The 14150-nt window shown below is 54.7% G+C and overlaps 1 protein-coding gene across 2 annotated transcripts in view; it reads left to right on the top strand.

Moving 5' to 3' along the window:
* Window positions 1–14150, top strand: part of UBE2O (ubiquitin conjugating enzyme E2 O) — a 62344-nt gene that overhangs the window by 18354 nt on the left and 29840 nt on the right. For both annotated transcript variants that reach the window (XM_080560802.1, XM_080560803.1), the window contains exon 2: window positions 12606–12665. In XM_080560802.1, coding sequence (XP_080416928.1) covers window positions 12606–12665 — 60 coding nt within the window. The remainder of the gene's footprint in view (window positions 1–12605; window positions 12666–14150) is intronic.

Here is a 14150-nt window from a genome sequence, read left to right as displayed (position 1 = left end):
CCCGCGCCACGAGTCCGAAGGAGGGGTGGGAAGGATGGGAGGGAACAGCCGGCTGTGTGAGTGCACGGTGTTCCTCAGAGGTGAGGTCCCAAAATGCCGTTGTAGCGCCCTCTCCAAGCACATCTGCGCTGCAGCATCCCGCAGGCGAGCTTACTGCCCGCTGCGCGGGACGTTAGGCTGGGAGGGGAGCAGAGACGTGGCCCTGAAGCGTTCAAATTCCACGAAAACTTCTTACAAAAGCTGCCAGGAGCAGCCTGCTGAGCTGTACGCAGAGGTGAGGGGCGCAGCAAAGCCGTGGGTCTCTGAAATAAATAAAGCTCCTCAGCGCTGCCCTCCTTCTTAAGAAAGTTGTGGTCCTGCGAGGAGTTTACCGTTGTCTGTCCAGTGTCCGGAGGATGCCCGGCTGGCAGGGATTAATTCGAGTATAAGATAGTAACCAAAATCCTTGTATGGGGGGCTACTTAATTTAACTTCAGCAGGTTTAGAATGAGAACTTTGTATTTTATATTAAAAAATCAGAATATCTGGCTTTATTGCTTCTCTGCCATTGCTGTGTGTTCACATCGCTCTGTGACCCCTGTGCCGTTGCTCGGTGCTGCCTTACGCCGGGGGCTGTGACTTGTGTGCACGTACCCCTGTGCTTTTTGGCTGCTCGTTTGCCAGGAGAGGGATGGGGGGGGGACTAAAGAAGGTTCCCTGGTGGATAATCTTGAATTGTCACCTCCAGCGTGGCACCGAATAACCGAACGGCTGCTTGCAGAACAACGTAGGAGAGGTTTCCGTGCAGGTGGTGGGTGTTCTGCTGGGTAGGTGCTGTGTTGGGTAGCTCGTGGTAAGTGGTTTAAGAGTCACCCTAGAAGACACTCAAGGCAAAACGACGATAGTCACGTCGATGCCTGCATTGACAGGTTTTAATATGAAGCTGAAAGCTCCGTGTTCTGGCTGGGGGGTAAGGAAGAAAATGTCAGCCCGCCAGCCTTAGCTGCGCGGGGACGATAGAGCGGTGCCTTGTCCCAGGAGTATTAAATCGGGCTCGGAAGGGCCCTTACACCTCAGTCCCTGTCACGTCATTGCTGTCACCGCTCCGTGTGAGATTTCCTTGGTTATTGCAGGAATTGAAGGTGGTTTGCCTTCGCACTACAGGCCGCACAAGCGGCATGGCAGGGAGGTGGCGAGTTACACTCGCTCTGGCTGGAGGCGTTTGGGTCTCCCCCCGGCCATTCTGCGAGTGGCGAATTCCCTTCTTGAACAAAAAGGCACGGAACGGCGCAGGGGCTGCAAAACCTCGGTCACCAACCCGGAGCCCCTGGAGCCCGGCGTGCGGGTTGGGCGGGGGCCGCCCCTTCCTTCTGCAGCGGCTGTGTGAGGGAGGGGTAACCGAAACTCTTCCAGTGAATAGAAAATGCAGCTGAGGTTTTTTCGGGCAGTGATGCAATTGTGCTGCATTGTCCCGGTGGCATTCACGCGCGCCGGTCTGCAGCGGGAGCTGGGGGAGTGGCCCTGCTGTTTGTCACGGATGAACGCCTGCACGGGGCGCTCACGCTGCCCCCGAATTCGGGGTGGGCTCTCCGTGGTATTCCAGACTCTGAGCTGCTCTTAAAGGCTTAGCTTTATTTTTTTTTTTAATATCTGACTTCCCCGTGTTTATATACAGCTGGTTCAGAAGGCGTTGTTATTTAGCAGAAAGCTGTCGCAGAGCACTTGGGGCGGCGTGCAGCCGGCGTTAGCCGTTGTACCTCCTAAATCACTGCCTGCTGGCGTGCTCAGAGGAACCGGAGAGGTGACCCTCGGCTTCTGGCTGTGTCCTGACCGAGGCAGCGGTGCCGGTTTTCCTTGGGAGCCACGTTGCGGAGCATCCCCCAGCCTCGAGCACCCTAAATCCCAACCCGTGGAGCCCTAACTCCAGCCCGAGCATCCCATATCCCCGGGCTCAGCCAACAAACTCACCCACCTCCCGGTGCGCTTTGTGACCAACCTGCTCGGCCTCGGACAGCTCTGCTGTCCCTGCGGCAGCCCTCACGTGTAGCAGAGCAGGGAGGCATTGCAGTCCGTGTTACTCAGCCCCAAATATCCCTCCAAAGGGGTGCTTCAGAGCAGGCACAGACCTCGGCGAGCCCCGAGGGACCGCTGAGCTCCGCGCCCCCGCTGCCCGGCGCTGCCTTGGGAGCGAGCATGACACAGCATTTGCTGCGCTTTCAGCGAGAGCTATTTATACATCGCTTTTCAGCTTTATTTTGTCTCCTCCAGGAGATTCTGTACTCGATAAAATAATCCCACTTAAGTTTATTAAATTTGCCGGAGTTCCCAAGACCTGGGTGAGGGCTGTGGCTTCGCGGCAGGGCCGTTCCTGTGTCTGAACGCGGCTGAACGTGAGGGAATCTCGGTGTTAAGATACGGCAGGGTTCGGTCCCCGAAGTAATTTGACCTGCAGGCTGGACTAGGTTTGGCTGCTCGTGTGGACCAAAACAGGCGTGCTGGGGGCTGAAGGAGAACAGGCTGCGACACCGTCCCTCTCCTAGGAGAGAAAATCGCTGCAGTTGCGAAGCATCGCCGGCTGCGCCTGGGGGAAGGGACCCTGGGGAGGTGGCAGTGGAGGCTACGGGTGGGGAAAAAAGGAAAAGGAAAGAGGGGGCTGCGTTACGCCCCCCGTCCCATGGCAGCCTCCTCCGCCGGGGTGCCGCACGGCTGACATCGCACCGAGGAGCTCGGGCTGCGTCCGGGATTTGAAGCAGCTTTATAAATAGCGGCGCTCAAACCGCCTGCGTGTGTGTGCGGGGACTGCGAACGGCGAGGGGAGACCGAAATGTTCCTGGTTTAATTTGTGAACCAGCCCAGAGCGAAAAGAGGAGAGAGAGGAAAAGCAGAAACACCCGTGGAAGCATCTTCCCCTGGTGGATGCAGAGCACACGCCGGGGTGCGGGGGGTCAGACAGGCAGCATTGCTGGCGACTGCAAAGCACAAACGTATGAATTTAAGGCGCCTTAAACCGTCCTTTCTCTCCTTCTCGTCTGTTGTCTCAAAGCTGCTTGCAGGTTGTGCCGGCGCTGAATGGCTGTGAACAATTAGAAGCTAATTTAGGTGGCTGGTTTGTATTCACAGCAGCAGCGTGTGAGCTAACCGGCTGGAAAGCAGGCGCGGTGATTTTCTGGTGCTGCCTCTCCCTCTCGTTGTTTCCCTGGCAGTTTTTGCAAGGTGGGTTTTTTGCCGTGGGCTAACGACGAGCTCCTGCAGGGCCTCGCTGACCTGTCACGGTGCTTGGTTCGCTGGGCAGAGCCGCCACCAGCCGCCTCTCAGCTCTGCAAAAAAGCCCTCCTTGGTTCGGTTTTGGGGAGGCGAGGAGGACACAGAGCTGTGCGTGCGGTTTGCAGGAAAAGTGAGGGAACAAGCCAGTGCTTAAGGAATATTTTTGACAAATATGTTCTTTATTCCTACGCCAAAAGATGTAGAAGGGTGCGGCACGCCTGCAGACCTGCTCGCAAGGCGCAGCAGCCGCGTGGTTTCCCTTGCAGCATCCTTTTTATCCCCCTGGGTGGACGAGGAGGTGCAGCAGCCCCAGTCTTTCCCCCAGGCCCGACGTTGTGCCCCAGATGCCTCTCGGAGAGGCGAGTGACTGATCCCTGCAGCGCCGATGCTGTCCGGATGGCAGCCCCGGAGCAGTCCAGCCACCAAAACCCACCGTGTCATACCGGCCGTCTCCATCCCGGGGTGGCGGTTTGAGGAATTGGTTCAGGTACGCTGAAGAGCCACCAGACGCCCTCTTTTCGTGCGGAAGGAGGGACACGGCTTCATCACCGAGGCTGCTGGGACTCCCAGGAGTCGAGACTGGTGGCCGGAGGGCTCCGGCTGTCTCCCTGTCACCCAGGCGAGCTGTCCCTTTGGGGACTCTTCTACCGAACAGATGCACCTCATTCTTCAGATCCGCTTAGGTTTCTTCAGGCACTGCCAAAAAAAACAGCACAACCATTGCTTGCAGGCTGGCTGGCTGCGTTTACCGAGGCTTCCAGTGCCGCCCCCCGGGGTCCTGGCTGAGCACCGGGCACCTCTCGGCGGGGTCGGGGCGGCTGCACGGGGCTGTGCTGCCCCCGGCTGCTGCCCCACGGCCGGGCATTGCCAGGTCCCCCCTGTGCTGCAGGGGAGGCTTTGAGACGGCCGGCGTGGAGGCAAAATGCTGTCTGCCGCTCTGCTCGCTGCGGCCAGCCGGCATCTCCCGTCTCCAGCTGCAGTCTCCTGTGGGTTTTCCAGGTAACAGTGCCATCTGCTGCTGGCTCGCCGCTGTCCGTAGGCAGATGCAGCAGGAGCTCGCCATCAGCCATCTTTCCTGGAAGAAAATGGGTGGGGGGCTGTGGGGATCTGTGCTGCTGGGACGTATCTTCCGTCATAGGCTGCTGCTGGGAAGAAAAACCCTGTATTTGGGTTAAATCCTGCACCTGGGGGCATCTTAGTAAGAACCAAATGACTCCAGGTGGCTCACTGCTGGGCTTGCCGTTCAGTGCAGCTTCTCTCACGAGGTCTCTCCCTCCACATGTTGTAGTCCTGGCCGTGTATTTTTGAACTTTACTCTCCCCCATCTTTACGCTAAGCATCGTTTTGCTCTTTCTGGATTATTTTTGCTTATCTCTTCCAAGGTTTTGTAAAGCTTTTTCACATGCTGTCTTGCTGCTTTACCCCCTCACCAGACGTTTAACCCCGGCTCACAAGCAGGCGGGTTTCCTGGGGCTTTTCGAGATTGCTGGTGCTCAGCTTTTAAGCAGGTAGGATGAAAACGGGAGGCTACAGATGCTGGAAATCTGGGAGCTGCTGTTGCTGCCTACAGCTGGCATTCGCCTCCCGAGCAGAGCAAAGGGCAGGGTGGGCTGGTGCAGCTCCCTGCTCGCCTGCTCCCCGGGCTGCTCCTGCCCTCCTCTGCCAGTGCCTCGCTCCCTCTGCTGCGAGAGGCTTCCAGACCCTTCTGCTCTCCCTTCAGCCGACCCAGTAACCCTCCCGTCGCCTTGTCTGCCCTCCCCCGAATCGCTGCCGGGGGGCTTTAGCTTCCTCTTTAGATCCATGGGTTCCCCAGCCCCGGGGAATCTGCCTTGCAGTGATTTCCAAAACGTCATGTAAGTTTGCAGAGCTACAGGAAAGATTTGTTGCTGGTATAATAAATAACATTTGACGGTCTTGGACAAGGAAAATCCAAGTAAAAGATTTCCTTTTGCTGCGAGAGAGATTTATTTCCGAAGCCAAATTCCTCTGCTCTGAAGCACAGCGTTTACCCACGTTATAATTGAACTTTCTTTGTGTCAAACAACTCGTTCAGGGTTGTTTTTTTGGTGTTTTTTCCCCCAAATTCCACTTGTTGGAAAAGGCAAGGAGAGTCTTTCAGCCTTACTGCCAGCAGGCTCGAAGGTGTTTGGGGGGAGTGGGGACGCGTCGCTGTGGGTGCTGTGGGGGGGGTTGTGCTTACAGAGGGTGGAAAGAGGTTCTGCCCCCAGAGAACTTTACTGGCCCAAAATATTGGGGGGGACGTGACAGATGGAACCAAAGTGGGATGGTTAGAAACGCAGAGAGGGGCGAAGTCGTTGCAAGCGCCTCGCAGGCGGCTGTGATGATGGGGAAGGCTCGGAGAGCTCTGGGGTCGGCAGGACACAGCCTCAGGTTTGTGTCTATAGCGTGCCATAAAGACAAACCCGAGAGCTGTCAGTTTGTCTTAGGAGAGCTGGGGGTCCCCGGGGAGGCTCCCCACGAGGGCAGACGATACAGAAGCTAATGATGCAGCTGGATTTTGAAACTGCCCCTGTAACAAGCCTCCCCGCCTGCAGCGTCAAAAGGGACCGGTGACAGGAGCCAGCCGTCTGGGATCTCATCGCTTTCCCCAACAAAAGCACCGTGATGTGGTACCGCTCGGCCGTCTGCAGGTAGTGCTGCAAGCGGCGTGACGCAGTATTGATCTCTTCTTGGCTTCCGAGAAGTCCTTTAAAGCATTTATTTCAGTTCTGCGGAGCACCTCCCTGCCTCCCCCCGTCGTCTTCTGCAGCCGAAGTTAACTGTCGGCGCGGGGCTTTGCGCTTCCCGCAACAGCCTCACCAACGAGCTTCTGGACTTTTTTTTGCCAAATGTAGGAAACAAAAGATTTATGCTTGCTGTCCTTCCCCCTTTAACCAACACAGAGGGAAACTGCTCGTGGGTTTTGAGAGTCAGTTTAACACAGGGCACGTTGAACGTTTTTCCTCTTGGTGCAACGTCTGAGTAACTCTAAACTTTTCCTACTCCTGTAACTCTTTGTGAGCTGTGAAGTGCAATGTGGTGTTTTGAAAATGCCAAATGATGTTGAAGTGCAAAACGGCTAAAACTCTGAACTCCTCTAAACGCGTTACCTTGCACCGCTCCATAGCAGGGCGTCGGGAGCTGTGTCCTGCCGCCTTGCTCAGGAACCCACATCGTGCCCCAGAAGGGCACCCGTAAGCAGTGCTGGGCTCCCCAGGACCTCCCGTGTCTCAGGTTTTGAGCTTCTGCCTGGCAGGGCTACACGTGCTCGCCACGTAGGAGTAGCCAGGGCTTGTCACAGGATCAGTGCGGATTTATTCTCGCTGCTCTGCAGCCTCATCCCACAAGAGTTGTTTTTCAAACCCTCTGTTTTCGAGTTTGTCTGCTCTTCGAGGTCGTGCGGTTTTGGTTCTCAGAAGGTCGCGTTTCTCATACCTCTGCCCCGTTCTCCTTTCCCTCCTTCCTCCCTCACAATCCCTGCGTGGCTGCCAGCCTCCAGCTGGCCGGAGCGGTGCTGTGAGCTGCTGCAAGTGTCCCAGAGCAAACCCAGCTCCGCAGGATTCTCTCTTCTGGCTTTTTTTTTTTATCCTCTGCGCTGCTTTTTTTGTACAACACGTTATGATCAACGCAGCAGAAACGTCTTTCGAGGGAAGTGAGCTTTGGACGTGGAGCGTATTTCCCTCAGAGTCACGTGCGGTGCCGCTGGTAGCGCGTCGATACTGAAACTCTTACAAACGTCTTGGCTTCACGTCTCCTGGATGTTTGAAATCCTGAACCTTTGTCGTCCAGCCCCGTGCATCCAGGCTGTGTTCGGACAGTTGACTTGCGATTTCTGACACCTCCTTTGGATTTAAATAAGACCAGCTCACGCTAAGGTGACTGCTACGCTGCTGTTTTCGCTGAAGAGGACTTGGGTGTGCAGTCAGACCGGGGGGGTTAAAAACTAAAATAAGCAGGGGGTGCCGACCTGGGCGAGGACGCTTACCTCGGGATGGCTGCTCTCAGTGGCTCGCCCCTCGGCCAGCTCCACGGGCACCCATCCCGCATTCGCCCTGTGCCGGGGCAGCTGCTGGGCCGCTTGGGGCTGGTGGTGGGGTGGCCCCTTGCCCCGCCATCCATCCCGGTCCCCGGCCAGCACTGCCTGCCACGCTTGGCCTTAGCCTTAATTAATTGGTTAGGGAGCACGCTGCCTCTGGGCATCTCTGGCAGGAGGCTGCTTTCCCTATGGCTTGCTGCTAACCTGATTTTTTTTTATATATTTTTTTCTACGTGGAGCGTCGATGCTCCAAGTTCCCGTGACAACTTGGGGGCTGGCGCGTGGGCGCTGTCCCCTCCAAACCGATGCTGACCTGGGGACTGCAGGGCCCTGGCAGCTGGAGCTGGGGGCCAGGAGGGAAGTACGGGCAGAACTAAAGTCACACTCCTGTCAAACGTGGACAGAGAGCTAGTTCATTCAACGACAGACCCGAAAGGCGGTGTCTTGCCCACCACCCTTTCTTTCTGTTAGCCCTGCTGGGAGAGCTTACTGTCCCCTTTACGAGACAGGCTTTGTAAAATGGCAGGCGATGCTTTCATTTGCAAACGTAGCAGGAGAGCATGGGAGCGGTTAGGGAAGCTGTCCGAGGACTGCTGGGACACGTGGGATGGAGAAGGAGCTGAGAAGGGCTGCTGGTAGCAGGTCTGTGCTGCTCAGAGCCTGGCTTCCCGGCCCTGCTGGTGCCTGCTGCCAGCCAGGACCCTGCTACACTCAAATTTCCACCTTCCATGACACCCTGTGCCCTTGTGGCTCTTGGTAAGCCGTTGGGTGGATGAACATCCCTCCCGTCATCCAGCAGCTCTGTTGGACACACAGGCTTCGTCTGCAGCGGTCGCGCTTTCCTCCGTGTGTTTTAAGCAGTCACCAAAGGAGAGGGCGGTGACTGCTGCTTTTTATCCTCCATCCGTATGTGCACGTTCCCAGAGTTCTTATTACAGAGGATGAAATCTGTGGAAAGCGTCAGAAATAGAAGCTGTTCTGTGCAGCGGCTGTGTGGAGGTAGGGGCTGTGGGATCCCACTAGCGCCTTGGGGCAGGTTTTATTCTTCGTTGGTCTCACACTGCAGCAACGTGAGACAGCACCGACCCGCCGGGAACTTCAGCAGCTTTAACTTGCTCTTGGCGAGGACCAGGTGTCGTCTTCTGAGCCAGGGTGAGCTCTGTCCTGCTGGCGGCTGAGCAGAAGCACGGCTGCGCTGCTGTGGCACACCCAGGTGAAACGTCGGCTCCCAAATCTGCGTGGTCACGGAGCTGTGACCTGAGGGTCTGCCCTGGGCAGGGATGGATCAGAGGGGAGAGGTCTCGTCCTTCCCGGTGCCCAGGCGGCCCTGCAGAGTTCTCCAGCCTGGCCGAAGCTGCACGAGCCACTGGGAAGTCATCAAATCCTCTGCAAGCCGGTAAGGGCGCCCGTGCAAAACACCTGGTGAGCTGCGTGCTGCCCTACGTGGGATCAGACGGCCACTGACTTCGTGTAGGATGCGTCCAGTCTTAAAGCTGGCGTTCCCTTCTGCGTTTAAGTTGTTCCCCAGCTTCTGGTCTTGATCTGTGCAGAGCAAGGCAGGGTTTGTTCCTAATTATCTCGTGTGACAACGCTGGAGCGAAACACGGCCGTAGCACAACGAAGCGTCGCTGTTTGGAGGTGGAATTTTCTCCCTTGGTTTCTCCTGAAGTTAAGTGCCAATGCTCCTTGTGTTGGATAAAACGTTCATTTTTGGGGGTGGATGCTGGTAGCCGGAGCCTGTGCAGAGGTGTTTTTGTCCCCTGTGATGCCACAGGCAAACCTGAGCAGCTGATCAGTGAGCTTAAGCTCTGCCTTTAACCGTGCAGGTAGTGCTGTGAGGGATTTATGGCACCCCCGAGCACTGCCAGTACTGGTTTTGTTCTGACACACAGAGCCAGGGCCGGCTGTGCCCCCACAGCAATCTCCCGTTATTTGTCCGTAACAGCTTCAGAAGCAATTGCTGCTGATTTACCTGCCACGAGACGTGGCGCTGGCCGGTCCCAGTCATCGAAATGAACTGCTCTGGTGCTGATCTGCAGTCAGGAGGTGGCTCTTCGGGGAGGAAAGGGGGCCACGCGTCTCCCGTTTGCTTTGTGGAGTTGAGGGGTTAGGTCCAAGGAGCCGAGATGTGACTTACCCCAGGCTGCCTGCACCTCACTGCCGAATTGTTGGCTGGGGCCAGGTTCCTGCCACAGGTGCTGCTGCAAGTAACCAAAAAGAAAAAACTTTGGTTCAGGGGATGATGAATTTGTTTGCTGCTGTAAGAAATTATCCAACTGACTGGAAGCAATTAAGCTACCAAGGCTTCATGCGCTGATGCTCTTTCCTTCCTCCCAGCCTACCCAGTTTCAGGTGAAAGCAGCGATGGCTGCGTGGCTGCTTGTTGGAGGTGAGGTGACAGCTGGGAGTGGGAACACGGTTGGGTTGGTGCTTGTTCCAAAATAAAAAAACCCAAGTGACCCGTAGCACCCCTGCTGTACGTCTGTGAGAGCGTCGCCGCGCCTGGGGAAGCAGCGGAGGTGGTTTTGGCTGAGCGGCGGCTCTGCCACCGAGCTCGGTGCTGAGCAGCAGAGGGAATAACCAGGTTATAATATAGAATACATATAATATAATTATAATAATATATAATAACTGTTCTGCCTTCAGCTTGCTCCCTTCAGCAGCCAGTGCGTTAACCCTGGAACTGCCGGCATCCCTTTTCGCCGGGGTGAAATGTGTGCGCAGTGATGGGCGTCTTAGGTTTGTCGTGTTGAACCTAGATAAACGTGAATTAAAAAAAAAAAAGGTGATGGGGTAACGCTCTGAACATCCTTGTGTTTGAGGTCTTTGGAGGGTGTTGAGCCCAGCCTGGCGCGCGGGAGCCCAGGACCGGCTGAGCGCAGCGCTGGGGATCTGCTATTTCTCGTTCCCGGGGCTATTACCAAGGCACGTGACGAGAACATAAAACTCTAGTGATGTTAACACCGACTTGCACGGAGGTAAATATAGCAACTGAGCTCGGAGTGCCTATTTTAAAAGTGCTTATAGAGCTCCCTGGCTGCCGAGTGAGGGGGCTCACCTCCAGCTGACGATCGCACACCCGGGTATAACAGACGAGAAGAATGGCTGCGTTCATAAACAGCCCTTCTGCTGTTCCCTCGCTGGGTTTCTTCTGGGGTTTGACAGTCTTTTGTGTGCTGACAGACCTGCTACGTATCGTTGTTGGTGCTGGCATCCTGCCTACTACTTGGCTTGCTTATCCTAGCGTCGAGGCAGGTGGGTCTGGCGCGTGGAGCCGAAAGTGGTTGTGCTGCCTCTGGAACTGGAGGCATCGGGGAAAAGGGTAAACGCAGCTCCTGCAGAGAAAGTTTGGAGCCTTTTGGAAGAAAGATTGTGGTTATATCCTTCCGGTGCAGGCGACTGGGAAGGCTCTATTTACAATTTTCAGAGTTACCAGGCAGTGGTGATATTTGTATAGGGTCAGCTTGTCAGTTTGGGTTCTTCGGGTACCGTTCAATACAGAACACAGCGGTATGGCTCTGTGGTAGGTTACGCATGAATTTAATCCAGCATGTGGCGGTCAAATGGCCCTAATACATCTTGAAATAAAAGAAACTATCATTGTACGCTTTGGGTTTTGCAGTAAGAGAACTCCGAAGTTAAACTGCCCCAAATGCTGTCCTTGCAAGTGTGCCTACTGCAGTGGGAGCGTCGCTGCCTGGTTCGGGATGCGAAGGGGCTATCTGCGCGGTACCTGAACGAATCATTTGAGGAAGCGTTATAAAAATTGATGTCTATCTATACCCCGGTGGGATGTGGGAGGCGATGAAAACACTTCCCCAGTCTGGAAATGGGCTGTGGGAGGCTTCAGGTTTCCCACTCCGGTGGAGTCCTGACTCCAGCAGCTGGTCTAAAAGCCTAGCTGGCTGCCTCCCTTCCTCCCTTACTGAAACACGCTCTCAAGAAGGCAAGAAATACTCGGGTGCTTTGGTTCGATTCCGGATCCTGTCCTCAGATTATAGATTTATGTCTGATTTAGTAATGCAGGCTGTAGGCCAGGGCGTGGGCTAGGCTGAAATGCTGACGAAGCACGGTGGATTTTGGGCTGGGGATCAAGGAGAAGCGGCGTGTGCAGCAGCAGCGGCGAGGTGAATTCAAAGGAAGATGTGAAAGTGTGTCCCTGACACTCAGCTCCCGTGGTGCTTCCCAAAACGCCCCGGCTGTAATTAGTGCGTTTGCGTCGGTGCAGCACGCTGAGCTCTGCAAATACATTCATGAGCGGTGAAATGCAGCTGAAAGTTGTCCCCGATCAGCAGAAGGAAGCCGTAGCTGAATTTCTGGGGGGCTGAGCAAGCCTGGGACTGCCCTTCAGCCTCGTGGCCTCCCTGTCGGTGTGCTTAGGATGTTAGCCCTCGTACAGCGTTTTTGTAGTGCGTTAGGTGGGAACTGCATTTTGTAGTTCCGAGCCTGTTAATAACACGTAATGAAAGAGCCCGCAAGCAGCGCTCTGAAGCAGTTCGATGACGGATCTCTGCTGGAAGGACGTGGCTTGGTGAACTGGCCCGAAACGCCTGCAGATCCACCAGGCAATGCCTCCCCGTACCAGTAACGGGTCCTGGTGCCACAGCTCTGCGTGTGTAGGGTAGGCGCCGATGGCCCGGCTGCCTCTCCTGGTGCCAGCACCGGCTCCTCGCAGCAAGTGCTGTGTCAGGAAGCGGGGTGCGAGCGGTGCTGTGGCTTCATCCGTGCTGTTTCTGATGTTTTGTGTTGCCTGCATGGACCTGCAGGCTAATGAGTGCAGCAAGAGACTTTTCTTTTTAGGCAAGTGCTTGCTGCAATGAGTTTGACACCAGAGCCCGTTCCTGCTGGCTAGGTCTCCTCACCGTAGTGCTTCTTGCTTAAAATGCTCCAGGCCAAATGGGATTTCCAGGGGTATTTAGGGAACATCTTGGGTGAAAAACATGCAGAAAAAGGCACAGAAGCGTGGTGTGGTGCGCTGCTTCGTGTGTCTCCTGTCTCCCCTACTGCAGAGACTGGGTGTGGGTGGGAAGTGCTGTGTGATGCCGGCGGAGGATGAGGAAGGGGGCACTAGGTCAGGATGTCTGCGCCCCTTTTTGTGTTTGTAATCAGGGAGGGATCACCTGGCTGCTGTGTTTCAGGTCTGCCGACGGCATTTTGCAAGTTTTCCAAGGAGGTTAACTCCATATGTGGAGGTGCCTCAGCATCCTCTGCTGAAAGCCTCTCCAGTCCAGAGGGATGGGGCACGGTTTGTGTTTGTCATGTCATTTCTGACCTAGCGTCACCTGGGCTCACTAAATCCAGTATTTCTTTTTTTTTTTCCCCTCAGCTGAAGCTTGAAGATCGCTCTGTCGTCCCTCGAGATGTGGTCAGACACATGAGCTCCAGCGTAAGTGCTTTTTTCCTTGTCCCTCTTTGACCAGAACGCTGCTGCATGGATTTCTGAGGCTTGCCAAATTGCCTGAATGGAACTGAACGGTAAAGCTTTGAGTGTGTTCTATTTTTAGTGTGTTTAATAGACCTAGCAGCATCCTTTGAAAATGAAATGCTGATAAGGCTGCCTCGCTGCTGCTGCGTATCTGCAAAGGTCTCCTGAGCAGGCAAGCCTGGGAATGTCAGGTAATGAGACAAGCAGCTCCTCTAAACCTGGCACCATTTAAGTTTTAAATCAAGTCAGTGTGAGCTGTGGGGAGTGTGGACCTGCTCTCCCTGACCTGATGGGGAAGCTGGAGCAGAGGCAGGTCGCTCGATCCCTGTGCGCCTTTTGGTGTGCCGTGGTAGAAAAACAGGAGGAAATATTTTCAGGGAGACCTCTTAATCTGCAGTGAGCACCATCTTGTCTGATTGCTCCCAGAAGAAATGCAGCAAATCCCAACTCTCCTGGAGCAAGACACGCTGAAGTATCTGCCACAGCTAGGTTGGCAGAAAGCAAGCTGGTTCTTAATCAGCAGCCTGCGATCGTTACCTTTACTACTCCCGGATGCTATTTTAAGTCCTAGTCATTTTGTTCTGGTTTTACAGCATTTGTGCTTGTCAGAGACGCGTGGATTTGCTTTTTGTGGGGAATACTGGGAACACTGTTGCGTATCGATTATCAAATGAGATGTGATCTCTTCAGGAGCTTAGCTGGGCTGGCAGTTCCTTGCTGCTGCTAACACCTAACCTGTAACCTCGAGCCATATGGCCTGCCATGTGTACGCTCGCATCTTCCCTTGACTTGCTTCCAGCAGCGTAGCTACCGAGGCTGTGATGAAGCCGGCAGCTGGCCACGGCCTGCTGCAGTTGCACCACATGGCGTGCAGCCTGGTGCAGGGATGGAGAAGTCCCTTCCCTGACCTGGCTGGGTGCTTCAAATAAAGCCCTTTTATTTGTCAGTTAAAGGGAAAAAACAGTAAGCCCATCCCTTTTGCGTGGAATGTTCTGAGGAGAAGAAAAGAGTGAAAAGAACTTGAAGGGTAATTAGGAAAATGCTGAAACAAAGCATTTCCTTAAGAAATTGAATTCTTGTTTGAAATGGAAATTTGACTTCAAGATACCTTACTAAAACTGCAGCTTTATGAAAACGTTTCACTCCAAAACAAAGAACTGCTAGCAAATAGAAATATCAGCTGTTCACACTGCTGTCCCTGGCCCAGCTGGGCACTGTGGTTATCCTTCTTGCTCAAAGAAGGATGTTTCGAGTCCTGCCTCTCAATTGTCTGTTCTCCAATGCTTGGTACTATCCTGAAAGCTTAAAATGACTGTGAGTTGTTTTCTTCTTGGCAAATGTGGATGTGCTTCTTTCGTTTGTGATTTCCGTAGTCACCTAAGCAGAAATTGGCTTCTCTAGCTTGCTGCACGGGTATCGGTAGCTGCATTGGTGTGTCCCAGCAGG

This window comes from Anser brachyrhynchus, assembly GCF_964034855.1.
Source record: "Anser brachyrhynchus genome assembly, chromosome: 18".
Taxonomy (NCBI): Eukaryota; Metazoa; Chordata; class Aves; order Anseriformes; family Anatidae; genus Anser; species Anser brachyrhynchus.
This window is presented reverse-complemented; position numbering and strand designations above follow the sequence as displayed.